The sequence below is a fragment of the Pituophis catenifer genome, unplaced genomic scaffold, assembly GCF_029215685.1.
Source record: "Pituophis catenifer annectens isolate HBS135680 unplaced genomic scaffold, rPitCat1.0.hap2 SCAF_18, whole genome shotgun sequence".
Classification (NCBI taxonomy): Eukaryota; Metazoa; Chordata; class Lepidosauria; order Squamata; family Colubridae; genus Pituophis; species Pituophis catenifer.
The window spans coordinates 7,950,375-7,972,903 of NW_027256898.1; the positions used below are offsets into that span (position 1 = coordinate 7,950,375).

At 50.5% G+C, this 22,529-nt stretch overlaps 1 protein-coding gene across 4 annotated transcripts in view; it reads right to left on the reverse strand.

Annotated features, from left to right (window-relative positions):
- The window catches only part of USP48 (ubiquitin specific peptidase 48), a 30,141-nt gene extending 9,745 nt beyond the window's left edge, over positions 1-20,396 (reverse strand). For 3 of the 4 annotated variants that reach the window (XM_070956307.1, XM_070956305.1, XM_070956309.1), the window contains exons 1-17: positions 20,241-20,396; positions 15,624-15,744; positions 13,868-14,012; positions 11,581-11,708; positions 10,533-10,657; positions 10,325-10,433; positions 9,427-9,560; positions 8,354-8,436; positions 7,934-8,113; positions 7,618-7,740; positions 6,911-7,060; positions 6,063-6,263; positions 5,372-5,486; positions 5,109-5,239; positions 4,719-4,820; positions 3,835-3,903; positions 368-492 (exon numbers count right to left, since the gene is read on the reverse strand). In XM_070956307.1, the coding sequence (XP_070812408.1) occupies positions 368-492; positions 3,835-3,903; positions 4,719-4,820; positions 5,109-5,239; positions 5,372-5,486; positions 6,063-6,263; positions 6,911-7,060; positions 7,618-7,740; positions 7,934-8,113; positions 8,354-8,436; positions 9,427-9,560; positions 10,325-10,433; positions 10,533-10,657; positions 11,581-11,708; positions 13,868-14,012; positions 15,624-15,744; positions 20,241-20,374 (2,175 nt within the window). In that variant the 5' untranslated portion in view covers positions 20,375-20,396. The remainder of the gene's footprint in view (positions 1-367; positions 493-3,834; positions 3,904-4,718; positions 4,821-5,108; positions 5,240-5,371; positions 5,487-6,062; positions 6,264-6,910; positions 7,061-7,617; positions 7,741-7,933; positions 8,114-8,353; positions 8,437-9,426; positions 9,561-10,324; positions 10,434-10,532; positions 10,658-11,580; positions 11,709-13,867; positions 14,013-15,623; positions 15,745-20,240) is intronic. The other variant, XM_070956308.1, reaches the window with a different exon arrangement.
- Between the last annotated feature and the right edge of the window lie 2,133 nt (positions 20,397-22,529).

The window sequence follows — 22,529 nt, forward strand, 5'->3', positions numbered from 1 at the left end:
AGGGTCTGTTTTTAGGATGTGGGGAGGAGAGGTGGGGGGCCCGGAGCCTTCCAGGAGAATCACCGGGCAAAGCAACAACAGCGGAAGGCGGCGAAGTTGCAATCTTGCCAATTCCAAAGGCTGGAAGGAAACCGATACCAAGCCCCTCTAGGTCTCAAGCCTCCCCCCCCCCAGGAAAACAACCCCCCTCCCCAAAATGCCTTCCTGGAGCGAGGGCTTCAGTCCCGACTCCAGAGCCGGTCTCTATCTTGAATGCAATGCAGAAGCCTCCGGGAGCCCCTCACGTGACTTCTCCGTGCTCGACTTTGCTTTGGGGTGGGTGGGGGGCTTTTTCCTCCCTCCTTTCCTCCGAAGCATCCCCCCGCACCTTGCACTGGGAGCAGGAGTCTCTGCTGCTGGGGAACTCTGGGGCGTTCCGGAAGTAGCGCTGAAGCTTCTCCCAGGCATCCCTGCAGACCACGCGCCTCTCGTTCTCCAAGATGCAAAGGTTGCCTGCGGACGGAAGCGGCGGAGACGCTGTCCGGATGGCCGAGGGGTCGATCCTGACCACGACGACTCCGGTCGCCCTTTGGCTTCTCTGCCAACAGCGCAAGGAACCCCAGAGTAGGAGAGCTGCCCTGCCAGGGAAGTGCGCCCACACAGATCTCTCCCACACTAGCAGTAGCACTTAAGACTGGCTGAGTCAACCTGCAAGCAGGTCAGGATCGAACTGTTGGCATTGGGCAGAGTTAGCCTGCAATACTGCATTCTAACCACTGGGAGGGAAGGAAGGAAGATAGCAGTAACACTTAGACTTATATACCGCTTCACAGGGCTTTTACAGCTCCCTCTAAGCGGCTAACAGAGTCAGCCTCTTGCCCCCAACAATCTGGGTCCTCATTTTACCAACCTCGGAAGGATGGAAGGCTCAGTCAACCTTGAGCCTGGTGAGATTCGAACCGCTGGCAGCTGGCAGTCAGCTGAAGTAGCCTGCAGCACCGCACTCTAACCACTGCGCCACCGCCGGCGCAGCTGCCTCAAGACCCCTTCCTTCCGGGACCCCCACTCTCTGTCCCCATGGAGGACATTGGAACTGACCACAAAATGGGGTTGCTGGAAGGAGTGGTTTTGCCTGACCACCATCAAGCATCCTTTTGGGATGCCGTCATTCAGACGCCCAAAAATTGCCAGCTTTCACCACGGAGGGGTGGAGGGAATGGATGTTGGGACACTGTCTTGTCCACTCTCTCCTGCAGCAGCTGGCTCCTCCAAAGAGCCCCTCCTTCCCACTCCCAAACTTTCGCAGAGGGCTGCTTCCCAACCCCTGGCTGGCTCCTCCTCCTCTCCCCCCCCACCAAAATTGGGAGTCCCTCTCCTGGCCGCCCGCCTCTCGAGCAGAGCGTGCACACACAAAAAGGCCTCCGCTCACTGCTGCTGCTCCCGCAGCAAAAAGGGAACATCTGGAGGAGCCCCGTTGCCATCCAACTTCTTCCAGAGCTGTCGCTAAGGTTACGGGCCAATTACGAAGGAGGCAGCCGGCAATTAAGCCGATGGGGAACCTGCTTTGTTTCTGCTGCTCTGCGGTGGCACAAAAGGAGGGATTAGATCCCGAGAAACACCTACCTAAGCTCCCCGAGGGGTACGCTGGCAGGGGCGGCCAGAGGTGCGCGCTCGCGCCTGCACATGTGTACTGGCACGACACAACACACCTCGCGATGCCCCCAAATGGCCTCCTGGGCACATCACAACGAGCTCAAACCCCCAGGCCAAAGGTGTTGTGTTTTTTTTTCTTTTCAGGAGGCCACTGGACTTTCTGTTTTTTTTTTATTCTTTTGAAGACGTTTCGCTTCTCGTCCAAGAAGCTTCTTCACCTCTTGACTGGATGGTGGGGAAGGGAAGGATCAATACTCCTTGCAGACCTAAATCTTGCATATCAATCCTTCCCTTCCCCACCATCATCCTGTCAGAGCCGAAGAAGCTTCTTGGGAGGAGAAGAGAAACGTCTTCAAAAGAAAAAGAGAAAAAACCCAGAAAGTCCAATGGCCTCCTGAAAAAGGCACCTTTGGGACACCTGGATGACTTGAGAATCTCTACAGACCTTTAGCTATAGAATTTGGGATGGACACCCTTTGAATGGTGTGGGAGTAGGAATGGATTTCCAGAGGGAAAATTGCAGACTACAGGAACCAGGAGTATCACTCAGGTGACCCTGAGGACACAGATAAACCTCGAAGCACTTGGAGGTTGCTTGAAGACTCTCTAAAAAGTTGCAAATGACCAGCTGTCTGCAAGGAATATAAATCCTTCCCTTCCCCACCATCCGGTCAGAGCTGAAGAAGTTTCTTGGATGAGAAGCGAAACGTCTTCAAAGAAAAACCAGAAAGTCCAGTTGCCTCCTGAAAAAGCACCTCTGGGACAACCTGGACCTCTACAGACTTTCAAGCCAAGGGAAGCTCTATCTAGCAGGGCAACAGGAGAAGCTGTTTTTCGGCCCCAACACAGGAGCTTGTGAGCGAAGCGATCTTCCGTGCTTTGCCTGCTTTTCTAATTGCTGCTCCCTCCGACGATCAGCTGTGCTTTTGAAGCTGCTTTTTAGCCCCAACGCGAGCAAAGCGATCTTCCGTACTCTGCCTGCTTTTCTAATTGCTGCTCCCTCCGACGATCAGCTGTGCTTTTGAAGCTGCTTTTTAGCCCCAACGCGAGCAAAGCGATCTTCCGTGCTTTGCCTGCTTTTCTAATTGCTGCTCTGACGATCAGCTGTGCTTTTGAAGCTGCTTTTCAGTTCCAATCTCAAAACCAGTGAGCGAAGTAATGTGCTGAAGCTGACCAGGCTAAGGACGCTAGCCAGATGAATACCTGGTAGGCAGAATTTTTTTTTCCTCCCCAAAAGCTAAGATGTGTCTTATACTCCAAAAAATACGGTAGCCAACTATCCACCCTGTTCTTCGCCCTGCTCTTCTCCCTCTGGGGATGCATTAACCCTGCTTGTGCTCAGAGGTCGCTCGAGGCCTCTTTCTTGGCAACTGCAAAGACAGGGAGCTTCCCCCCCTCCTCCTCACTGGAGTCCACCATCCTAGGGGCCGCAGTCTGGGCGCGTAATTTCAAGCGGGGGGAGGGTATGATCCCCGCTGGGGCCATCTCCAACCAGTCTTCAGTTCATCTGAAAGTGGAATTAGGAGGGCCTGGCGGGAGGTGTGTACCCCCACCCCATCTCCTGCAAACTCCCCTCCCCTTTCGCTCCTCTTTTATTCCCTCTGGGAGGGGCCATTCATCATCCACCTGTGGCCTTACTCCCAAGTCGACCCTTGTTCTTTAGCTGTTCCTTTCATCTGGAAATTCTGCGCATGCGCACACTGGGAACAGGCTCCAGCTGTTCTTCTGCCCCACTGATGTCTGGCTGCAAAGGCAGCTGATAACTGGCATACGGCTCTGGCCCCCTCTCTGCCTCCGACGCAGAGCCCTCATCAGAGCCTTCCCCAGCCTCCAGGATTGGCCAATGTTCCTCCCCAACCTCCTCACTGTCTGAATCTGCTGCCAGCTCTGCTGGCAGCTGGCAGGCCACAACAGCCACAGCTGCAAATGTTTTTCCAGTCAAGGTGAGCGAGCGCCCTTGGGATGCCTGTGTCAGCCTGACCAGAAGAACCAAGGACTCTCTCGACGCTTCCTGGATTTGAAAGACGCCAAACAGCTGGATCCCCATCACGTGCCCAGCCAGGCTTGGAAGGGAGACTGGAAACAAGTAATTCCTTGGAAAGCCAGTTGCAGAAACTGGCTCCTCCCAAGGGAGGGAATTGCCTTACGCTGCTAGAACCGAGTGAGGATCTGTCCTTGCCCTCCCCTCCCCCCCCTGCTCACCGTGGGGGCACACAATGTCCTCGTTGAACTTCAGCTCCTCTTCTTCTCGTTTCTCTGAACTGGACTCCTCTGTGGAGTAGAAAAAGCAATGTGGGGGGGGAGAGAAACCAAGTCAGAGACCCTCTTGCAATCTGGTAGAAGGGACGAGATGGGGCTCGGTGGTCCTCCCTCCACAGAACAGAGGCAGGTTGGCTGCACTCTGAACTCTCTGGAGCACTTGCCCTGGAGCCTTCCTTTTCTTCCTTTTTCATCTCCTGCCTTTGCCTTCTTCTCCCCTTCCTTCCTTCCTTCCTTCCCTTTCTTATCCTCCTCTCCCCTTCCTTCCTTCCTTCCCTTTCTTTGTCCTCTTTCCTTCCTTCCTTCCCTTCTTTCTTGTCCCTCCTTACTCCCATTCTTTGTCCTCCCCTTTCCTTCCTTCCTTCCCTTCTTTCTTGTCCTTCCTTCCTTCCCTTTCTTTGTCCTCCTCTTTCCTTCCTTCCTTCCCTTCTTTCTTGTCCCTCCTTACTCCCATTCTTTGTCCTCCCCTTTCCTTCCTTCCTTCCCTTCTTTCTTGTCCTTCCTTCCTTCCCTTTCTTTGTCCTCCTCTTTCCTTCCTTCCTTCCCTTTCTTTGTCCTCCCCTTTCCTTCCTTCCCTTTTCTTGTCCTTCCTTCCCTTTCTTATCCTCCTCTCCCCTTCCTTCCTTCCTTCCCTTTGTCCTCCTTTCCTTCCTTCCTTCCCTTTCTTGTCCTTCCTTCCTTCCCTTTCATATCCTCCTCTCCCCTTCCTCCCATTCTGTCCTCCCCTCCCCTCCCCTTCCTTCCTTCCCTTCTTTGTCCTCCCCTTCCCTTCCCTTCCTTCCCTCCCTTTCTTGTCCTTCCCTTCCTTCTTCCCATTCTTATCCTACCTTCCTCCCATTCTTTGTCTTCCCCTTTCTTGTCCTCTCCTCTCCTTCCTTCCTTCCCTTCTTTCTTGTCCTCTCCTTTCCTTCCTTGCTCCCTCTCTTCCTCTGAAAGCAGAGGAAAACGGTCAGTCTGCAGAGGCCCAGTGGGTTGCTGCCACCAGCAGGGCTTCCGCAGAGTCTTTAACTAGGGAAGACGAGTTCGCTTCAGGTTTGTCCCGAGCTCAAACCGGGAGGATCAGGGTTAAGGCTGAATCCCTGAGCCATCCTGAAAACCTTTTGAGGCTGGAAAACAGGGGCTGGCCCAGGGAAAACCAACCCTGCGGGCTGTACAGAGACGCCAGGCCTGCCTTGACTAAGGGGGGTGGGGGCGGGGAAGGGTGAGGAGGGAGCTACCTCTCTCCTTGGCATCGCCGTTCATCTTGCCGTTGCTCTGCTCGGTATCCTCGTCCGAGTCGTCCAGCTGCTCCAGGGCCAGCTGGCGCCAGCTCCGCAGGGAGGACTTCCCTACCCAAAACCCGTCAGTCCTGCGGGGCGAGAGCGGGGGGAGCAACTCACAGCCCAGAAGAGGCAGGGAGGGAGCAGTGGAATTTGGGAATCCCACCTCTTGCCCGCCCCTCCCTCCTGAATCCTTCCTCTGCCTGGTGGGAGCCACTCACCCCTTGACCGCTGCTTTGAGGAGGTTACAGACGGTTTTGTAGTCCTCGCTTAGCCGGCTCTTCAGCCGCAGCACCCGGCACCTCTCCACCACGCAGTCCTTGCAGAGGGCTTTCACTGAGGAAGAGGAAGGAGGCCAGGAAGCTGAAAGGCAGCGTCAGGGCCCCCGCCTCGGCCGTTTGGCAAGGGGGGGCAGTCTCTGCCATCCCACTGCCCACCCTATGGAGGAGACCCAGCAGGGAACTCCCGCCCGCGGAAGGAGGAAGGAAGGAAGGAAGGCGAAAGGCAATCTCCCTGAGCTCTCGTGGGCGGGCGCCGCTTTTGCCAAGGGGGATTCCTTGGGTCGCACCTCGCCTCTCCAGAGGCAGCTCCGAGAAAACGTGCTGGGGAAGGTGCGGGGGGGGGGGGGGGGGGGGAGAAGGGAGGATACTGACAAATGTGGCAAAGTTGGCGTTACACCAGTTAGGTGTAACGCCAACTTTGCAATTGTGTGAAAGATCACACCTCCTGCGGGGCTGGGAGGCTCCCCCCCTTCTCTGCAAAAGCATAAGCAGCTCCATCTGCCTGGTATTCCTCTGCCTTTCCCTTCCTTGCTCCTTCCCCCCTAAAGCAGAAGGGATCACACCAAGGAGGCGGCGGCAGCGGCCAGGGCCAAAGCCGACCTCGTCCAGGAAGGGCACCCTCCCTCCTCACCTGTCAGCCTGGGTCCTCCCCCGTATCTCGTATAGAAGTACTCGGCCACGTCCTCCGAGACCCGCTTGACGGTGGAGATCTTATCCGGGTGCAGCTTGCCGTGGGAGCACAAACAGGCCGTGTTGTCGATGGCCTTGGGGGGCGTTGATTCGTCCAGCCACTGCTGTAGCCATTCCAGGGAGACAAAGTCGTAGGGGCAGCCTGAGGGTGGCGGGGGAAGAGAGGGGGGGCGCAGAGGGCCAGAGCATCAGCACCCCCAGCTCCTCCGCCTCTCCTCCTCCTCCAACACCCCGATTGCGACGTGCGTGCAAAGTTAAGATCGTGCATCTTCTCCCCCCTCACCTTCAAACAATCGATCAACCCCATCCCCCACCCTTTCCCTTGCTATGCAACAGCCGTCAGCTTCTGTCATGTTCTTGCCCTCTGCCCTGTGTTTGTGTGTGTGTGTGGGGGGCTGCAACTCAGACCGAGGGCTCCAGCCCCTCCTTCCCCACCAGCCAAAGCCCATGGGGCAACAGGAGAGCCTCTGCCCAGTGCCCCCTCTTGCGCCAATCTCTCTTGCCCGGCTTGCCGAGCTCGGATGATGGCCGCCAAAGCGAGGGGACATCCTAAAACGTTCCTGCCGAATAAATATGGACGTTCCCCCGTTTCCCCCCCCCACCAGGAAGCAGGCCATGCTGGGTGGGCTCTCTTGGGAGAGGATGGATGGGGGGAGTACCTAGAATCGTATGTAAGGAAGTTTTCAAACCCGGGAACGGATGATGCCAGAGCTGCCCCCTCCCCTCCCCTCCTGCCTGGCCCAGAGCCGCCCTACAGAAAGAGACACGTAATTGGAAGGTCTTACAGACCAGCTTTGGCAGGCAACTTCTGGTAGAGCTCCTTCACCTCTTCGTGCTTGACCTTGCCCCGCGCCACGCTCTGCTTCCGCATCTCGGCCATTTCGTGGCACCACTCCTCAAACCTGCTGTTGTCCTCTTCCACCAGCTCCTGCAGGAAAGCTAAGACGGGGAGAAGCCGAGGAGAGGGAGGGCAGGTGGAGCCCCGCCAAGCCCAAAGGTGAGGAGGCCTCGTCCTCCTCCCTGCCCCAGGGAGCCGCCTACACAGAAGGACATCCAAACACTCTCCTGTCCCAGGAGCACACACGGGTTAGAAGCCGCAACGTCGGCTGCCCGGTTCAAAATTCAGAATCGGGATGTGCTGGGATATTTATTTATTTTTATTTTTTTTGGAAGAAGCCGCCTTCTACCATCCCCTCCCTGAGGGGAAGGAAGAGCTTGGGGGAGGCTTCCTCCTTCAGGGCTCTCTTTGAGCAGCCTTCCCCAAGCTCTTCCTTCCCCTCAGGGAGGGGCTGGTAGAAGGCGGCTTCTTCCAAAAAATAAATAAATATCCCAGCACATCCCGATTCTGAATTTTGAACCGGGCAGCCGACGTTGCGGCTTCTAACCCGTGTGTGCTCCTGGGACAGGAGAGTGTTTGGATGTCCTTACGCACCGACGCGCATGCGTGGTTGACGGGTGGGAGGAAAGGCCGAGAGCGGGACACGCGGAAGCCTCACCTGGGAGTTCAACAGCCAGGGACTTCTCCCGCGACTGCAACCTATACACCAACATGTAGGCGTTTCGGGAGCGGTAAATCCCCTTCCCGCACTTGGGCTTTCGAGACTGAGATTTAGAGGGTTCTGGAGGGAGAGGGGAAGGCAAAGGAAGCAAGTGCTGGGGAGTTTTGTTCTCCTGCCCCGCTTCTCTTTCCCCCACCACCCCCCGAGACATTCTCGGGCGGGCCCAAGTTGTAGCGAGCCGAGGAGAGGGGCCTGGCGCCGACCCGCAGGCCACCCGAGTTCGGTTCAAAGAAGAAGCCAGCTGCTCATTTACCCAGGTCCTCTTCCGCTCCCAGCTGCAGCTTCTTGCCTTCCATCTTCTCGATCTCTTCGTCGTTAAATCGGTACCACTCCCCGGTTTGGGGGTCCTTCACGTGGGCGATGTAGTGGCCCGAGTAGGCGCTGACCCCCCGGTGGATGAGGATCGCGCTGAGCTCGTAGACGAAGACGCTGGCTGAAACGAGGGCAGGCAGGCACACGCTCAAGGCTCAGGGAACGGCCAGGCTTTTCCCCTCCCCACACTCCCCATCCTTGCTCTTCCACAGCCGTGGGCAGGAGCAGCAAGCCCACCCACCCCTCCTCCCCATAACATACTAGGCTTCCAGGTGCGCACAGGTGGTGGGAGAAGGGCCCTGACGCACAATTCAGGGGACCCGAAACGGAAGGAAAGACGCCCACCCCCAACTCTGCCTACCTTTGTCTTCCATGAAGGGTCCCAGGTCCAGCAGCTCGGAGAACTCGATGTAAGCGTTCAGCTTCTTCTTATGCCCCGTTTGCCTAAAGAGGATTGCTCTCATTCACCCCTTTCTGCCTGGCAGGGCCAACACAAGGTAACAGCGGCAACAGCAGAGCACAGTGGCCCTTTCCACATCAAGCGTGCGGGGAGGTGGGTGGGGGGCTGAACTGGGCACCAGGAGATTCCCCCTGGTGTCGGTGCCCCTCAGGGACAGAAGCCGTCTGGGTGACTTTGGGCCCTTCGTGTCAAGGCGGACTCGAACGTTCACCTATATTCCTCTTCTCTCGCAGCTTGACAAAGAATGGTGTGTGTGTGTGTGTGTATTGGAATGCAAGGTTGGGGGGGAACGGCCTTCCAAGCATCATGGGTTCTTGTGCTCCCCGCGCCACCCCAAGGAAATCCAGAGCAGATGTCCCAGCACGGGCGGCTGGTTCCCACAACAAAACCAACAGAAGCGATTTGGTGGATGTAACCCACTCTGGATGGACCCGTAGGGAAAGGGAGAATGTACTATGCGTGCGTTTGTGCAGGGAAACCCAGAGCCGGTTTTGCTTCTTCTGTGCCAAAGTGGATTTATTTAAGTTTAGTACTCTTGGATTTTCCCCAACTGGACAGTTGACATTAAACCAATCTCTCTCTCTCAGCCCAACCCTCTCTTCGTAGGAACAGGAGGCAGAGGGTCGGACTAGAAGACCTCCAAGGTCCCTTCCAACTCTGTTATTCTAAGTTCTAAATAGATCGCCTTGAGTTGCTCAAAGGTAGGACACAACAAGCAAGACAAATGTAAGCTGAGCAGCTGCCTGCCTCTCTCTGTCTGTCTGTCTGTCTGTCTGTCTGTCTGTCTGTCTGTCTCTCTCTCTCTCTCTCTCTCTCTCTCTCTCTCTCTCTCTCTCTCTCTCTCTGTGTGTTGTCCTGAATATACTTCATGCCCAGCCTGTTCGGTTCAAGCCTCGCCAGGCAGCCCACTTTCAGACGGGGATGGGATCCCGCTGTAAAACGAAAGCTTTGAACGAGTGTGAGAGGCGGCTCACCTATCGAACACGAAGCGCATGAGCTGGAGGTTGAGGGTGCAAGGAAGGCTGAGCAGACGTATCCTCCTGGTGGCATTCTGTTTGCTCTGGCAGGACTCGCAGAAGTAACGATTGTCCCCCTCCAGCTTCTCCTCCTGCCAGGGGAAAAATAAAAAAAGAACAAAACCAGTTGCAGGCTTGAAGAGGCCACCCGACCTGCTTGGCAGCAGGACCCCAAAGCCATCAACTCGCACCAACCAAGCTCAGGGGTGAGACTCCCCCCCGCCCAGGTCCCTAGTGTTGTGTCCCGCCGGGCGGCCTGCAGAGCTGGCAGCAGAGTCGGACAGTGAGGAGGTTGGGGAGGAACATGGGCCAGTCCTGGGGGCTGGGGAAAGCTCGGGCGAGGGCTCTGCATGGAGGCAGAGAGGGGGATAGACAGCAGTGAAGCAGAGGAACAGCTTGAGCCCGTTCCCAGTGTGCGCATGCGCAGAGCTACCAGAAGATAAGAACTAAGAAAGCAGGGTCGACTCGGGAATAAAGCCACACCTTGAAAGTGATTGGCCCCTCCCATAGGACACAAAAGAGGAGTGAATGGGGAGGGGGCTTTTGCAGGAAACTATTCGTTCGTTCATTTCAAGAGTGGAAAGTTCTGTTCGTGCCAAGTTTTGCCTTACTCTGCGGTTGGAAACTAAGTTATCTGGCAGCTTTCCCAGCGAGATAAGGTTTGTGTTGATAAATATGCCTCTGAAAGACTGCAAAGCCGTGCTGACTGTCAATGAACGTAATTCACAGTCGTGTAAATCAAAGGGGTTTTACCGGGACTAAGACTCTGCTTCTTCCTACTTAAGGAAGCTTCGGTCAGAACACCTAGGCTGCTCCCAAAGCAGCTTGGCCCTTCCCCACCTCATGGACGGGGTACCTTCAGGAACTCTGTGATGCAGTCCGACAGCTGCTTGTGGCCCTGGATGTTTAATTCAAGCTCATAAAACTTGGAGATAAGTTTGGACTCTCGGCCGCACTGGTTGCAACTGGAGAGCAAAGCAGAGACAGCCGTGAGCGCCCGCAGGCCCGTCGTCCGAAGCAGGACAAGGAAGCAATGAAGCAACCGCGCGAGGAAAAGCCCTTACACTGTAACGTAGGCATACTCTCCGCAAAACTGCTTCTGGACGATGTCGCGCACGTCCGGGTTTTTCTGAGAAGACAGAGTGTCCTCCAGCAGGGACATGAACAGCTTGGAAAACTCCTGAGCGTCCTAGAAGAACAGCGGAACGGGAAGGAGGTGAGTTCAAGGAAACAGGGCAGGGGTACCCAGAATAGAAATAGGTTAATTGTTCTCACTGTCTGGAAATTTCTCCTTAGTTCTAAATTGCTTCTCTTCTTGATTTGTTTCCACCCATTGCTTCTTGTCCTGCCCTCAGGTGCTTTGGAGAATAGCTTGACTCCCTCTTCTTTGTGGCAGCCCCTTAGATATTGGAAGACTGCTATCATGTCTCCCCTAGTCCTTCTTTTCATTAAACTAGACATATCCAGTTCCAGCAACTGTTCTTCGTATCTTTTAGCCTCCAGTCCAGTGGTGGGTTTCAATTTTTTTTACTACCGGTTCTGTGGGTGTGGCTTGGTGGGCGTGGCATGGCTTGGTAGGCGTGGCAGGGGAAGCATACTGTAAAATCTCCATTCCTCCCCAATCCAGGGGAAGGTTACTGCAAAATCCCCATTTCCTCTCAATCAGCTGGGACTTGGGAGGCAGAGAATTGATGGGGGCGGGGCCAGTCAGAATTTTTACTACCGATTCTCCGAACTACTCAAAATTTCCGCTACCGGTTTTCCAGAACTGATCAGAACCTGCTGAAACCCCACCTCTGCTCCAGTCCCCTAATCATCTTGGTTGCTCTTCTCTGCACTCTTTCTAGAGTCTCAACCTCTTTTTTTACATCGTGACGACCCAGAGGCACAAACATTTCATTTTAATCCCGTTAAGGGAGGTATTGTCAGAAAATCCTCCGAAAGAGGCAACCCCCTCCAACGGCTGAGTACCCCAAGCAAAACGAGAAGGGCTTATTATTTTTCCGCTGTCAAAGGATTCCTGGTTTTCCCTCAGCGTGGGAACGGTTTTTTTTAAACATGTCATTCCGAGAGGCAAAAGAGAGAAGCTGACCCGGGTGCCTCGAACCTTACCTGTTGCTGACCTGTGTCCAAGCCAAGCGCTTTCACAAATCCGGATGGGTCAATGTATCGCCTTTTGCTGTTTTGGAGCAAGGCAAACAAATACTGGAGGTGCTCGCAAATGGTCTGCGGTTCGTAATCTGTCAAGGGATAAAAAGCTTGATTAAAATGCAGAATGTGTTGTGGTCCACCAGCAGCCCGCGCAGCTGTCAGTGGAGTCGGACAGTCAGGAGTCTGGGGAGGACTATAGGCCAGTTCTGGAGTCTGGGGAAGACCCGGACGAGGGCTCTGCGTCGGAGGCAGAGATGGGGCCAGGGCCATCTGGGAGTGATGCGTGCACTCCGGAGCCTCCAGAGTCGGACAGCAGAGAGGCAGAGGAACAGGAGGAGCCTGTTCCTAGTGTATGCATGTGCAGAGCTGCCAGAAGGCAAGAGCAGCTAAAGCAAAAGGGACGACTCAGGAGTAAGGCCAGGAGATGATTGGTCCCTCTCATAAGGCTTTAAAGAGCAGAAAATGCTCTTAGGCTCTTTGTAGGAAAGCAGCATTGCTAAATCTGTTTCCAGTCAGCGTCTCCTGTTTCTGAACTTCGTGTGGCTTTGCCAAGAAAGGCCTTTGGAAGAGTACCAAAGAAGATAAAGGTTTGTGATAAGCCCGAAGGACTTTTTCTGAAGGATTTGCTTTGGAATTAATTTGGACTAAGCTGGGAATGAAGTAATTCTCAGCTGTTATAATAAAACAGTTTTGTTTGGGACTAATTGTGTCTTGTAATGACTAAATGAGCCTAGGTCACAACAGGATGTAGACTTGGGACCTGCGAAGGAATTCTTTCGTCCCTCGCTTAACAGAGAGCAGCAACAAGCCAAACGCTTCTCTGTCAAATGGGAACAATCTTCCTCAAGCGGAATTTGTGAAGCAACTTAAGATATAAAACGGTCCTGGAATTACGATCACCATTGAGCGCAAAATTTATGTTGAAACACTTGTTAAAAGACAGCTCTTGCCCCCATTTTACGACTTTTCTTGCCACACTTGTTAAGTGAATCGTTGAATTTTTAAGTAGGCAACACGGTTGTTAAGGGAATCTTGATTCCCCACTGACTTTGCTCGTCAGACGGTCACAAAGGTGATCACATGATACACATACACACACACACCCGAGACACTGCAACGGTCGTAAGTATGAACTAATTGCCAAGCGTCTGAATTTGGATCATATGACCGTGGGGATGCTACAATGGTGTTAAGTGTGGAATATGGTCATAAGTCACTTTTTTCAGTACCATTGGAACTTTGAACGGTCGCTAAATGAACTGTGGTAAGTTGAGGAGTACCGTGTTTCCCCGAAAATAAGACCCAACCAGAAAATAAGCCCTTGCATGATTTTTCAGGATGCTTGTAACGTAAGCCCTACCCCCAAAATAAGCCCCAGTTAAAATCATCAGCTTAAGGTAAAGGTTCCCCTCGCACATGTGTTAGTTGTTCCTGACTCTAGGGGGCGGTGCTCATCTCTGTTTCAAAGCCAAAGAGTCAGCGCTGTCCGAAGACGTCTCCGTGGTCATGTGGCCGGCATGACTCAATGCCAAAGGCGCACGGAACGCTGTTCCCTTCCCACCAAAGGTGGTCCCTATTTTTTCTACTTTCATTTTTTTACGTGGTTTCGAACTGCTAGGTTGGCAGAAGCTGAAGCAAGTCACGGGAGCTCACCCCGTTATGGGGCACTCGGGATTCGAACCGCTGAATTATTATTATTTTTTTAAAATTTTGATTTATATGCCGCCCTTCTCCGGAGACTCAGGGCGGCTTACAATGTGCTAAGCAATAGCCTTCATCCTTTTGTATATTTATACAAAGTCAGCTTATTGCCCCCACAACTGGGTCCTCAATTTACCTATCTTAGAAAGGATGGAAGGCTGAGTCAACCTTGAGCCTGGCGAGATTCGAACCTGCAGTAATTGCGGGCAGCTGGTCTTAATATCAGGGTGCTTTAGACCACTGTACTACCAATTACCGACCTTTCGATCGACAAGCTCAGGTCTTAGCCATTGAGCCACCGCGTCCCCTAAAATCATCAGCTTAGTACCATACTTTCCTGAAAATAAGACCTAACCAGAAAATAAGCCCTAATGTGTCTTTTGGAGCAAAAATTAATATAAGACCCGGTTTTATTTTTTGGGGGAAACACGGTATCTGTACAAAGTACAGTGATGATATTTAGGCCTGGCCAACCATTTGGGGTTCAAAGCCGATGAATCTTAGAAAACTGCCTGCTTCTAACACAGCAAGGATGCTTCCAAAATACCTTTCTTTTCCGCTGTGACATATTCAGGGCGGGCAACCGGACACAGGTACAGCGCCTGCCGCAGCTCCAGATTTAGGAACCACATCTGTAGGAAAGTGTTGACGTAGCAAGTGGCTCCGAGGTTGGTGAGGCCTACAAATGCATTCTGGTGGGGAAGGAGAAGTGAAACAAGAGGTCGTCAGAGGTGAGGCCAGCCAAAAAGCAGAGCAGCTCAAGGATAGGCCATTTTAGCGAGGTCTTTTTCTCCTTTGACAATAGCGGAATTAGTTCCTCCAGAAAGGAAAGCTGGCGCAAGGCGCTCTGAGCAGTTTGAGAGAACATCGATGCATTGTTAAAAAAATACTTTTGATTTTGCAACCGCAATTCAATGGGTCTATTCTTCCGTTATCTAAGCACAGGACAAGTTCCACTTTGAAATGCTTTTCTATCTTGCTGTCCTTAAAATGCTCCGCTTTTTAAAAAAAAAACACACAGAAAAAACATTCTGGTTTTTCTTTGAAGACGTTTCACTTCAGCTTCTTCAGCTCTGATTGGATGGCGGGGAAGAGTCAAGGTGGCGCAGTGGTTAGAGTACTGTACTGCAGCTACGTCACCTGACTGCTAGTTCAGCAGATCAGCGGATCAAATCTCACCGGCTCAAGGTTGACTCAGCCTTCCATCCTTCCGAGGTGGGTAAAATGAGGACCCAGATTGTTGGGGGCAATATGCTATTTAGTATACTGTCAATTGTTGTAAGCCGTCCAGAGTCCTCGGAGAGTGGGCGGCATAGAAATATGATTAATAACATAAAAAATAAAATAAAGGGAACGGAGTCAGAGTTGAAGAAGCTTCTTGGATGAGAAGCGAAAGGCCTTCCAAGAAAAACCAGAAAGTCCCATTGCCTCTTGGAAAAAAACACCTTTGGGACAACTGTGACTTGGATGACTGAAAATCTTCATAGACACACAGAAAAACATACCCAAATTAAGTATGTTTGGGGGGGAAAAAATCCAAACATGCCCGCTTAACTTGCACCGGCTCAGAAGTGGCTTCCCATCACGAGAGAAACCAGACTCGCAATTTCACAGCTTTGAAGATACACAAGATACATATTTTAAGGTATGGGACAAGTGGTACGATTGGATTAAGCAAAAAGAAAGTGGATAAGGATATACGTAGTAAATCATATAGATAACCTTAATGAGTACTAAATTTTACCTTTCTTTAATAGTGAATTTTAAATTGAGAACTGATAACTGAGTGTGTATTTCCATGCTTACTTCATATAAATACCAACAACGACTTCACCGTCAGGAAAATGAGTATGGGACTAGGTTAAGAAATATATAATGTGTAGAGAAGAAGAATATATATAGAAATGTAAAAGAATAGAAATGAAATGTCAAATATATGATATGATCTATGTATATAAATATCTTATTATGGTTTTAATTGTTTTTATAATTCTTTGATAATTTAATAAAGTTGTTTAAAAAAAAAAGAAGATACATAAGAAAAGACCCAGCTGAATGAAACTTTGTGTCCCCGCCCCCCGCCCCGTCCCCAGAGGCTCCCTCCTTGCGATACCAAATTGCCTCCCAGGCCCAACTTGGATTCTTCACAGCCAACCAACCTCCGTAGATCTTGGGAACGGAGGCAATTTCAGCTTCGGCAATTCTGGGCGGCAGACTTAAAGCACTAACTGCAAAGACAGGAGGTCCCTTCGGCGGGGGAAAAAACAACCCTTCTCGATCAGGCCAGAAAACCACAGACGTACCTTTTTCCGCCTCTCGAAGTTGGGATCGTCGATGTTGTGAAAGGTGTTTTCGTCGATCTCCCCCAGCCAAATGTGCTCTCCGATCCCCACCAGGCAGTTGGGATTCCCTCTGCAGTTTCTCCTGCAGAAGCAAAGCCACAGGTTGGGTTATTTTCCCGCCCGCCATTTTCCAGGAACAGTTCAGAGGTTGCCTGTTGGTTAGCATTCCCCTTCTGGTTCCAAAATCTCTTTATTTCTGGGAGGAAAAGAAAGCGGGCCCCCTCACAGCTGGGGGATGGAGGATTCTGAAGAGAGCTTCGAGTGGTGCCCTTTGGAGACAGCCACGTTGTTATTTCTCCTCACGGTCACTCATGCCCTTGTCACCTCACCCCACGCTCTACATGGGACTACCCTTGAAAAGTGTTCGGAGACTACAGTTGGTCCAGAACGCAGCCGCGCGAGCTGTCATGGGTGCACCTAGGTACACCGACATTACACCAATTCTCCGCGAGCTGCACTGGCTCCCTATTGGTCTCCGGTCACAATTCAAGGTGTTGGTTATTACCTTTAAAGCCCTACATGGCTCAGGGCCAGGTTATCTTCGAGACCGCCTTCTACCGCATAGCTCCCAGCGACCGGTAAGATCCCACAGAGTTGGTCTCCTCCGGGTCCCGTCAGCTAAACAATGCCGGCTGGAGGGCCCGCGGGGGAGGGCCTTCTCTGTGGCTGCCCCAGCTCTCTGGAACCAGTTACCTCCTGAGGTCTGGACCATCCCCACCCTATTGGCCTTCCGAAAAGCGGTGAAGATCTGGCTTTTCGGGCAGGCCTGGAATGAGTGGCGTGAATGAGTTTTTAATGTTTTTAATTTTTAAATGTTTTTTTTATAATGATTTTTTGGAATGTATTGTGAGCCGCCCTGGGTCTTCGGAGAGGGGCGGCATATAAATTGAATTAATTAAATTAAATTATTTGCACACAACCCAAACAAATCCTGCAAAGGAAGTTTTTTCAACAAGCTTGATGTTTCAGCTTTACTTAAATCAGGATGATTCTGCACCAGCTCCCTCTTCGTCCGATGAAGACAGCTCTCTCTGGTCCCTCACTGCATTATATTTTGATATATGCTCCTTAATCCTCTCAAGGGAAAAACAGAGGCTCCACAGTCAGCCTTGGTAGCTAAAAGATACCCCGTTTTCCCCAAAATAAGACATCCCCTGATAATAAGCCCAATTGGGCTTTTGAGCACATGGCAATAAGACCAAGCGCTTATTTCAGGGTTCAAAAAATATAAGACAGGGTCTTATTTTCGGGAAAACACGGTAGACATCCAAGGAGGCAGGAAGAAAATCTGGGGGGGAAAGCGAGGGTGGAGACGGCCTCTGAAAATTATTGTTATTTATTAACTTAATATAGAAGGGATGCGGTGGCTCAGTGGCTGAACTTGCCGATCGAAAGGTCAGCAGTTAAGTGGTTCGAATCCCTAGTGCTGTGTAATGGGGTGAGCTCCCGTTACTTGTCCCAGCTTCTGCCAACCTAGCAGTTCAAAAGCCCATAAAAAAAAATGCAAGTAGAAAAAATAGGGACTACCTTTGGTGGGAAGGTAACAGCGTTCTGTGCGCCTTTGGCATGTAGTCATGCCGGCCACATGACCACGGAGACGTCTTCGGACAGCGCTGGCTCTTCAGCTTTGAAGCGGAGATGAGCACCGCCCCCTAGAGTCGGGAACGACTAGCACACATGTGCGAGGGGAACCTTTTTACCTAATATAGATGCCCACTTTAGTGGACTTGGGGGGAGGGGATTTATAAAATTTTAGGAAGAACTTCGAAACTAAAAATTTAAATCTTCAAGAGTAGAGGCCATCTTGCAATTACCGCCCTCCTTAATTCAACAGTATTTATTTTGCAAGATCCTTATTGTGGCTGTCTTTGCTGTCAAGGCACAAGCACCAATATAACCCCCCCCCCAAAAACAATAAAGCACTGATAAAAATAATATAACAACTAGTGTTTGAAAAGAGATAAAAATACTCCTACTCCCACATAACCTGAAATTAGCAAAATAACAAAAGCTGAAAGGCAGAGATGTAGACTAAGGTTCTTTTTATGTAGTTTTTTTGTTTGTTTTTGTTTCGACAGCAGGAACAATAGTTGAGGGAGCCGATAATGGAAGCAAGCAAAGCTTGTCATTAGCTCCTACAGCTAGCAAAAAACAGGTGTCCTTGCAAACAATAACTGAGCTAAGGTAATTTATCCTTTATTAAAGACGTTTCCTTATGCTTCCCCTGCAGCTGCTAATCGATTGTGCAAAGCTATTTACGAAGGAAAATATTTAATTAGTAAAAACCAATCATGGCGTTTTCCACCCAACTGGCAAATAATCATAAAGTAATGTATTACAGCTACGCTAACCCAGGAAGTGGGAGAAAAACACCCTCTTCCATGATTGACAAAACTTAATTGGCATCAAACAAGATGCCACCCTGGGAAGGGAGGGAAAGGAAAGAGGGGAAAGGGAAAAGAAGGATTGTTTGTAAAACACAGGGAGATGAAATGGTAGAAGAGCAACCCCAAATATAATTAAATTGTTTAGGATGAAGATTGTTATCGGTATGAAAGTTGAAAGAAAATATGTTAATTAAAATGTCTTATTTTAATGCTTTAAGGAATATATATATATATATATATATATATATATATATATATATATATATTCCTTAAAGCATGCATATATATATATATATATATATATATATATATATATATATATATATATATATATATATATATATATATATATATATATATATATATGTCTTCTTAAGTTTTTGTGGGTGTGTATATGCAAAAAAATAAAATCTCGGGTGTTTTCCCGCGTCATGTTAAATAAGTTAGTTAATAAAAGATCAGACACAAGAGACTTATGTATGGGAGTGGAAAAAGTGGATAGATTATGTGCAGAACAAATATCAAACTAGGAAATATCAGAAAGCTTTTAATTGAATGTATTATATAGTGATAGAATAATTGGATTGTGAAAATGTGAAGAACATATAGTGGGTGGAGGGGTTCAAGTTTTATAAAATATGTTTTTGATTTGGATTATACTCTGTGGAAGTCCGGGGGGGAGGGGAGGTTAGGGGGGGTTAGGGAGGGTTAGGGGGGGTCAGGGAGGGTTAGGGGGGTGAAATTGGGGAGAAAATGTATTTGTAAAACTTTTTCAATTAAAAAAAAAAGTTAGTTAAAATGTTTAAAATTCTGGTTAAAATCCTAGTTTAAAATCTTCCAAAAATCCTTACAGAGCACTCTGCAAGGTCCTTTAAAACGCTAAGGTTTTAAAGGACCTTGCAAAGTGCTCTGTAAGGATTTTTGGAAGATTTTAAACTAGGATTTTAACCAGAATTTTAAACATTTTACTAACTTATTTAACATGACGCGGGAAAACACCCGAGATTTTAATTTTTTGCATATATATATATAATATATATATATATATATATATGATTAATTATGTATAAGAAAATGTACATTTTATATTGTGTGTATAAAAAAAATAAAACTGAAAAAACTTAAAAAAAAAAAGAGATAAGAAATTGTACATTTAAGATATGTTTATGGGGGGTGGGGGGAAAGATGCTACCCTGGCTTCTAACCAGGTGAATGGACAACTTAGGACCTCAAACAACACCTGGGCAGCGTTTTGTAGGATGCTGATGAAGGTGCGGTACAGTTGGGATTATTTGTATTTTATTTGTATTTTATTTTTTTTAAAAAAAGGAAGCTTCCCCATCTGGCTGTAAGCACTAGCCCTGCACTAGTCCAGGGGTCTGCAACCTTAAACACTCAAAGAGCCATTTGGACCCGTTTCCCACAGAAAAGAAAACACCGGGAGCCACAAAAACTTTCCCGTGCCTGACTATTTCTTGAATAGCCACAAAACTAGCATATGTAGTTGAATTAAACGTTCTGTTTTCTTCTGAAACTTTTCTTTTCTTTTTCTTATCTTGAATTTATCCATGGTTGGCCTACCGGAGACCGACGGGTGTTGCCCATTGGCGGTTGTGACGCCTATTTGAATGACAAGGCGCCGCAGCAGAGGGGCGAAAGAGCCACAGGAGGCTCCAGAGCCGCAGGTTGCCGACTCCTGTGCTAGGGTCTGGATTGCAAGAGACCCCCAAACCCCAGTTAGACACCCCCCCATAGGGAATTTTTGCAGAAGGCAGGTCCATTGATCTCTCTCTCTTTTTTTTTAAGCCAACCTCAGAGCTGTGAGGAGGAGCAGAAGGGAAAGGGCACCACTAGGTGCTCCCAAGGGAAAGAAAGGCAAAACTTCCCCGATTTGACCCATAGTCAAACTGAAAAAAGGAAGCCCCCCTCCACCCCCACCCAAAGCACTCGTGCCCATAGGGAGAGAGGGGGACGCCTGGCAATCATAACCCATGGGGCACAGCCACCCCCTTGGCAGGATTTCGATACCCGCGTTGGGCTCCACCCGGGGTCACGCCCAGACAATGGCACCTGTCGTGCCCCTTGGGGGCCCCACTTCCATTAGGCCTGGGGGGGGGTGTTTCCAGGTTCCTTAACTCGAGCCTAGGTCCGAGCAGCAGAAAGGCCGCGCCCACCTGGGGCGTCGCCTCACCTGCAAGCGCCCCGCTGGCAGGGCTCCAACCCGATCCGGTAGGCCGCCTCGATGTGCTCCTGCGTCACGGCTTCGGGCGGCACCGTCTCCGTCCAGCGCCAGGCCGCTTTCTCCAACTGCAGCCGCGGAGCCATCCCGGGACCGGCCCGAGCGGGGAACAGGGCTTCCGGAGGGCGATTCCGGAAGCGGAAAGAGAGACCGGGCGACCCCGGAAGCGGAACCGGCCTCAAAAAACAACAAGGGGGTCCCTTTTGGCAGCCTCCAGGCCACGCCTCCTGCGGGGGGGGGAGGCGCGCGCGCGCGGGGCGACTCGCTCTACCTGGCGCGCTCGGCTCTGACGTCACGCCAACGGCTGTGGGAGAGAAAGTTTGGAGGGGCGTGGCCCGCCACGTCCAATAGGGCGGCGCTCTCTCGGAAAGTGCCCGCCTCCTCTCCGTGTGTCTTTCTTTCTTTCTTCCCTTCACGGCGAAGATAATGAGGAGGGGAGGGAAAGATTTGAGAAAGCCGTTGGACGAGCGGAGCATGCGCACACCAAAGCTCGCCCTTCTGAGGCAAAGTTCCCCACAATCCATTGCGCCTCCCCCTCAGTTTTGTCTCTTTTGAACTAAATATTTTTTTTTGTATAATCGCCAAGTTTTTTATTTTATTTTTTTTTAATAAAAACCCATAACAACCTAAATGTGGGGATTCAGGAGGGAAAATAATGAGGCGCTTTTGACCCTTTTAAAATGGCTGCCCTCTTGCTCTCTGGCGCGGCTGGTGCTGCTTTCAACGTCCCCCCCCCACTCCGTTTCCCCGCGGGCCTTCAATCCACGTGTTTATTTCACATGCTAACGCGCCTCCACGACGCCATTGTGGCAAAGAGCCGCTCACCACGACCTGGGAGGGGGATATACATTAAAGTCTCTCTATACCCGGGAAAGACTACAACTCCCAGTAGCCCCTGGGCTCACACCGGAAGAGACCCCTCCCTCTGGTCCGGAAGCTGGCTGTGCAGGGGCGGGCCAGCTGAGAGCTTGACGCCTCTTGACAGCCTGGCGCGTTCTCGTAGCCGCGGACGAGCAAAACTTGAGAGAAGTGAGAAAGAAGAGAAAAGGAGAGAGAAAGAAGAGAGAGATGACAGAAGAGACGAAAGAAGAGAGGGAGGGGAGAAGAGAGATGAGAAGAAAGAAGAGGAGAGAAAGAGAGAAAGAAGAGAGATGACAATAGAAGAAAGAAGTGAGGAGAGAGAAGAAAGATGACAGAAGAGACGAAAGGAGAGGGGGAGGGGAGAAGAGAAGAGAGAGAGAAGAGAGAAAGAAGAGAGATGACAGAAGAGAAGAAAGGAGAGGAGAAGAGAGAAAGGAGAAGAAAGAAGAGAGAAAGAGGAGAGAAGAAAAGAGGAGAAAAAGAAGAGGAGAGATGACAGAAGAAAGAAGAGAGAGGAGCAAAACTTGGCACGGCGAGAAAAGAGAAGAGGAGAAAGAAGAGAGATGACAGAAGTGAGAGGGGAGGAGAAGAGAGAAAGGAGAGAGACGACAGAAGAGACGAAGGAAGAGATGGAGGGGAGAAGAGAAGAGAGAGATGACAAGAGAAGAAAGGAGAGGGGAGAGGACAAGAGAAGAGAAGGAAGAGGAGAGAGATGACAAAGAAGGGATAGGAGAGGAGCAAAACTTGGCGAGAGAAGAGAAAAAAGAGAGAAAGAAGAGAAGAGAGAAATGACGGAAGAGAAGAAAGAAGGGAGAGGAGAGCCTTGGAGGTCTTCTAGTCCAGCTCCCTGCTCAAGGAGAACCAGACAAGCTGTGTCCTCCTTGCCCCAGAAGAGGGGCTGTAGCAGGGGGCATTCCTGAAGGGACCACATTTGCAATAAAAGCATTTAATGAGCACTTTTCCTTTGAATCTTGAAAGATTAAATCAGGGCAACTGGACCAATGTCTATTAAAACAGATGGTTCGTTACCCATCCAAGTAGCTTCTTTAGTCCAAATGAGAATTTGGTTAATAACGGACTAGAGGACCGTTGGAAAGAACCAAATCTCACCATATAGAGTTGCAGTGGGGTTTCTCCCCAAAATGAAAAGCAACTTGAAAGCAAAGATACCATCCTCCAGGCCAAAAGTCCTCGACTTACAAGTTCATTTAGTGACCGTTCGAAGTTACATCATCACTGAAAAAAAATGACTTATGGCTGTTTTTCACACCGTTGCAACATCCCTGGGTGGTCACATGATTAAAATTCAGATAGTTGGCAACTGACTCAGATTTATGACGGTCGCAGTCTCCCGGCGGGGTGGGTGTCACGTGATCCCCT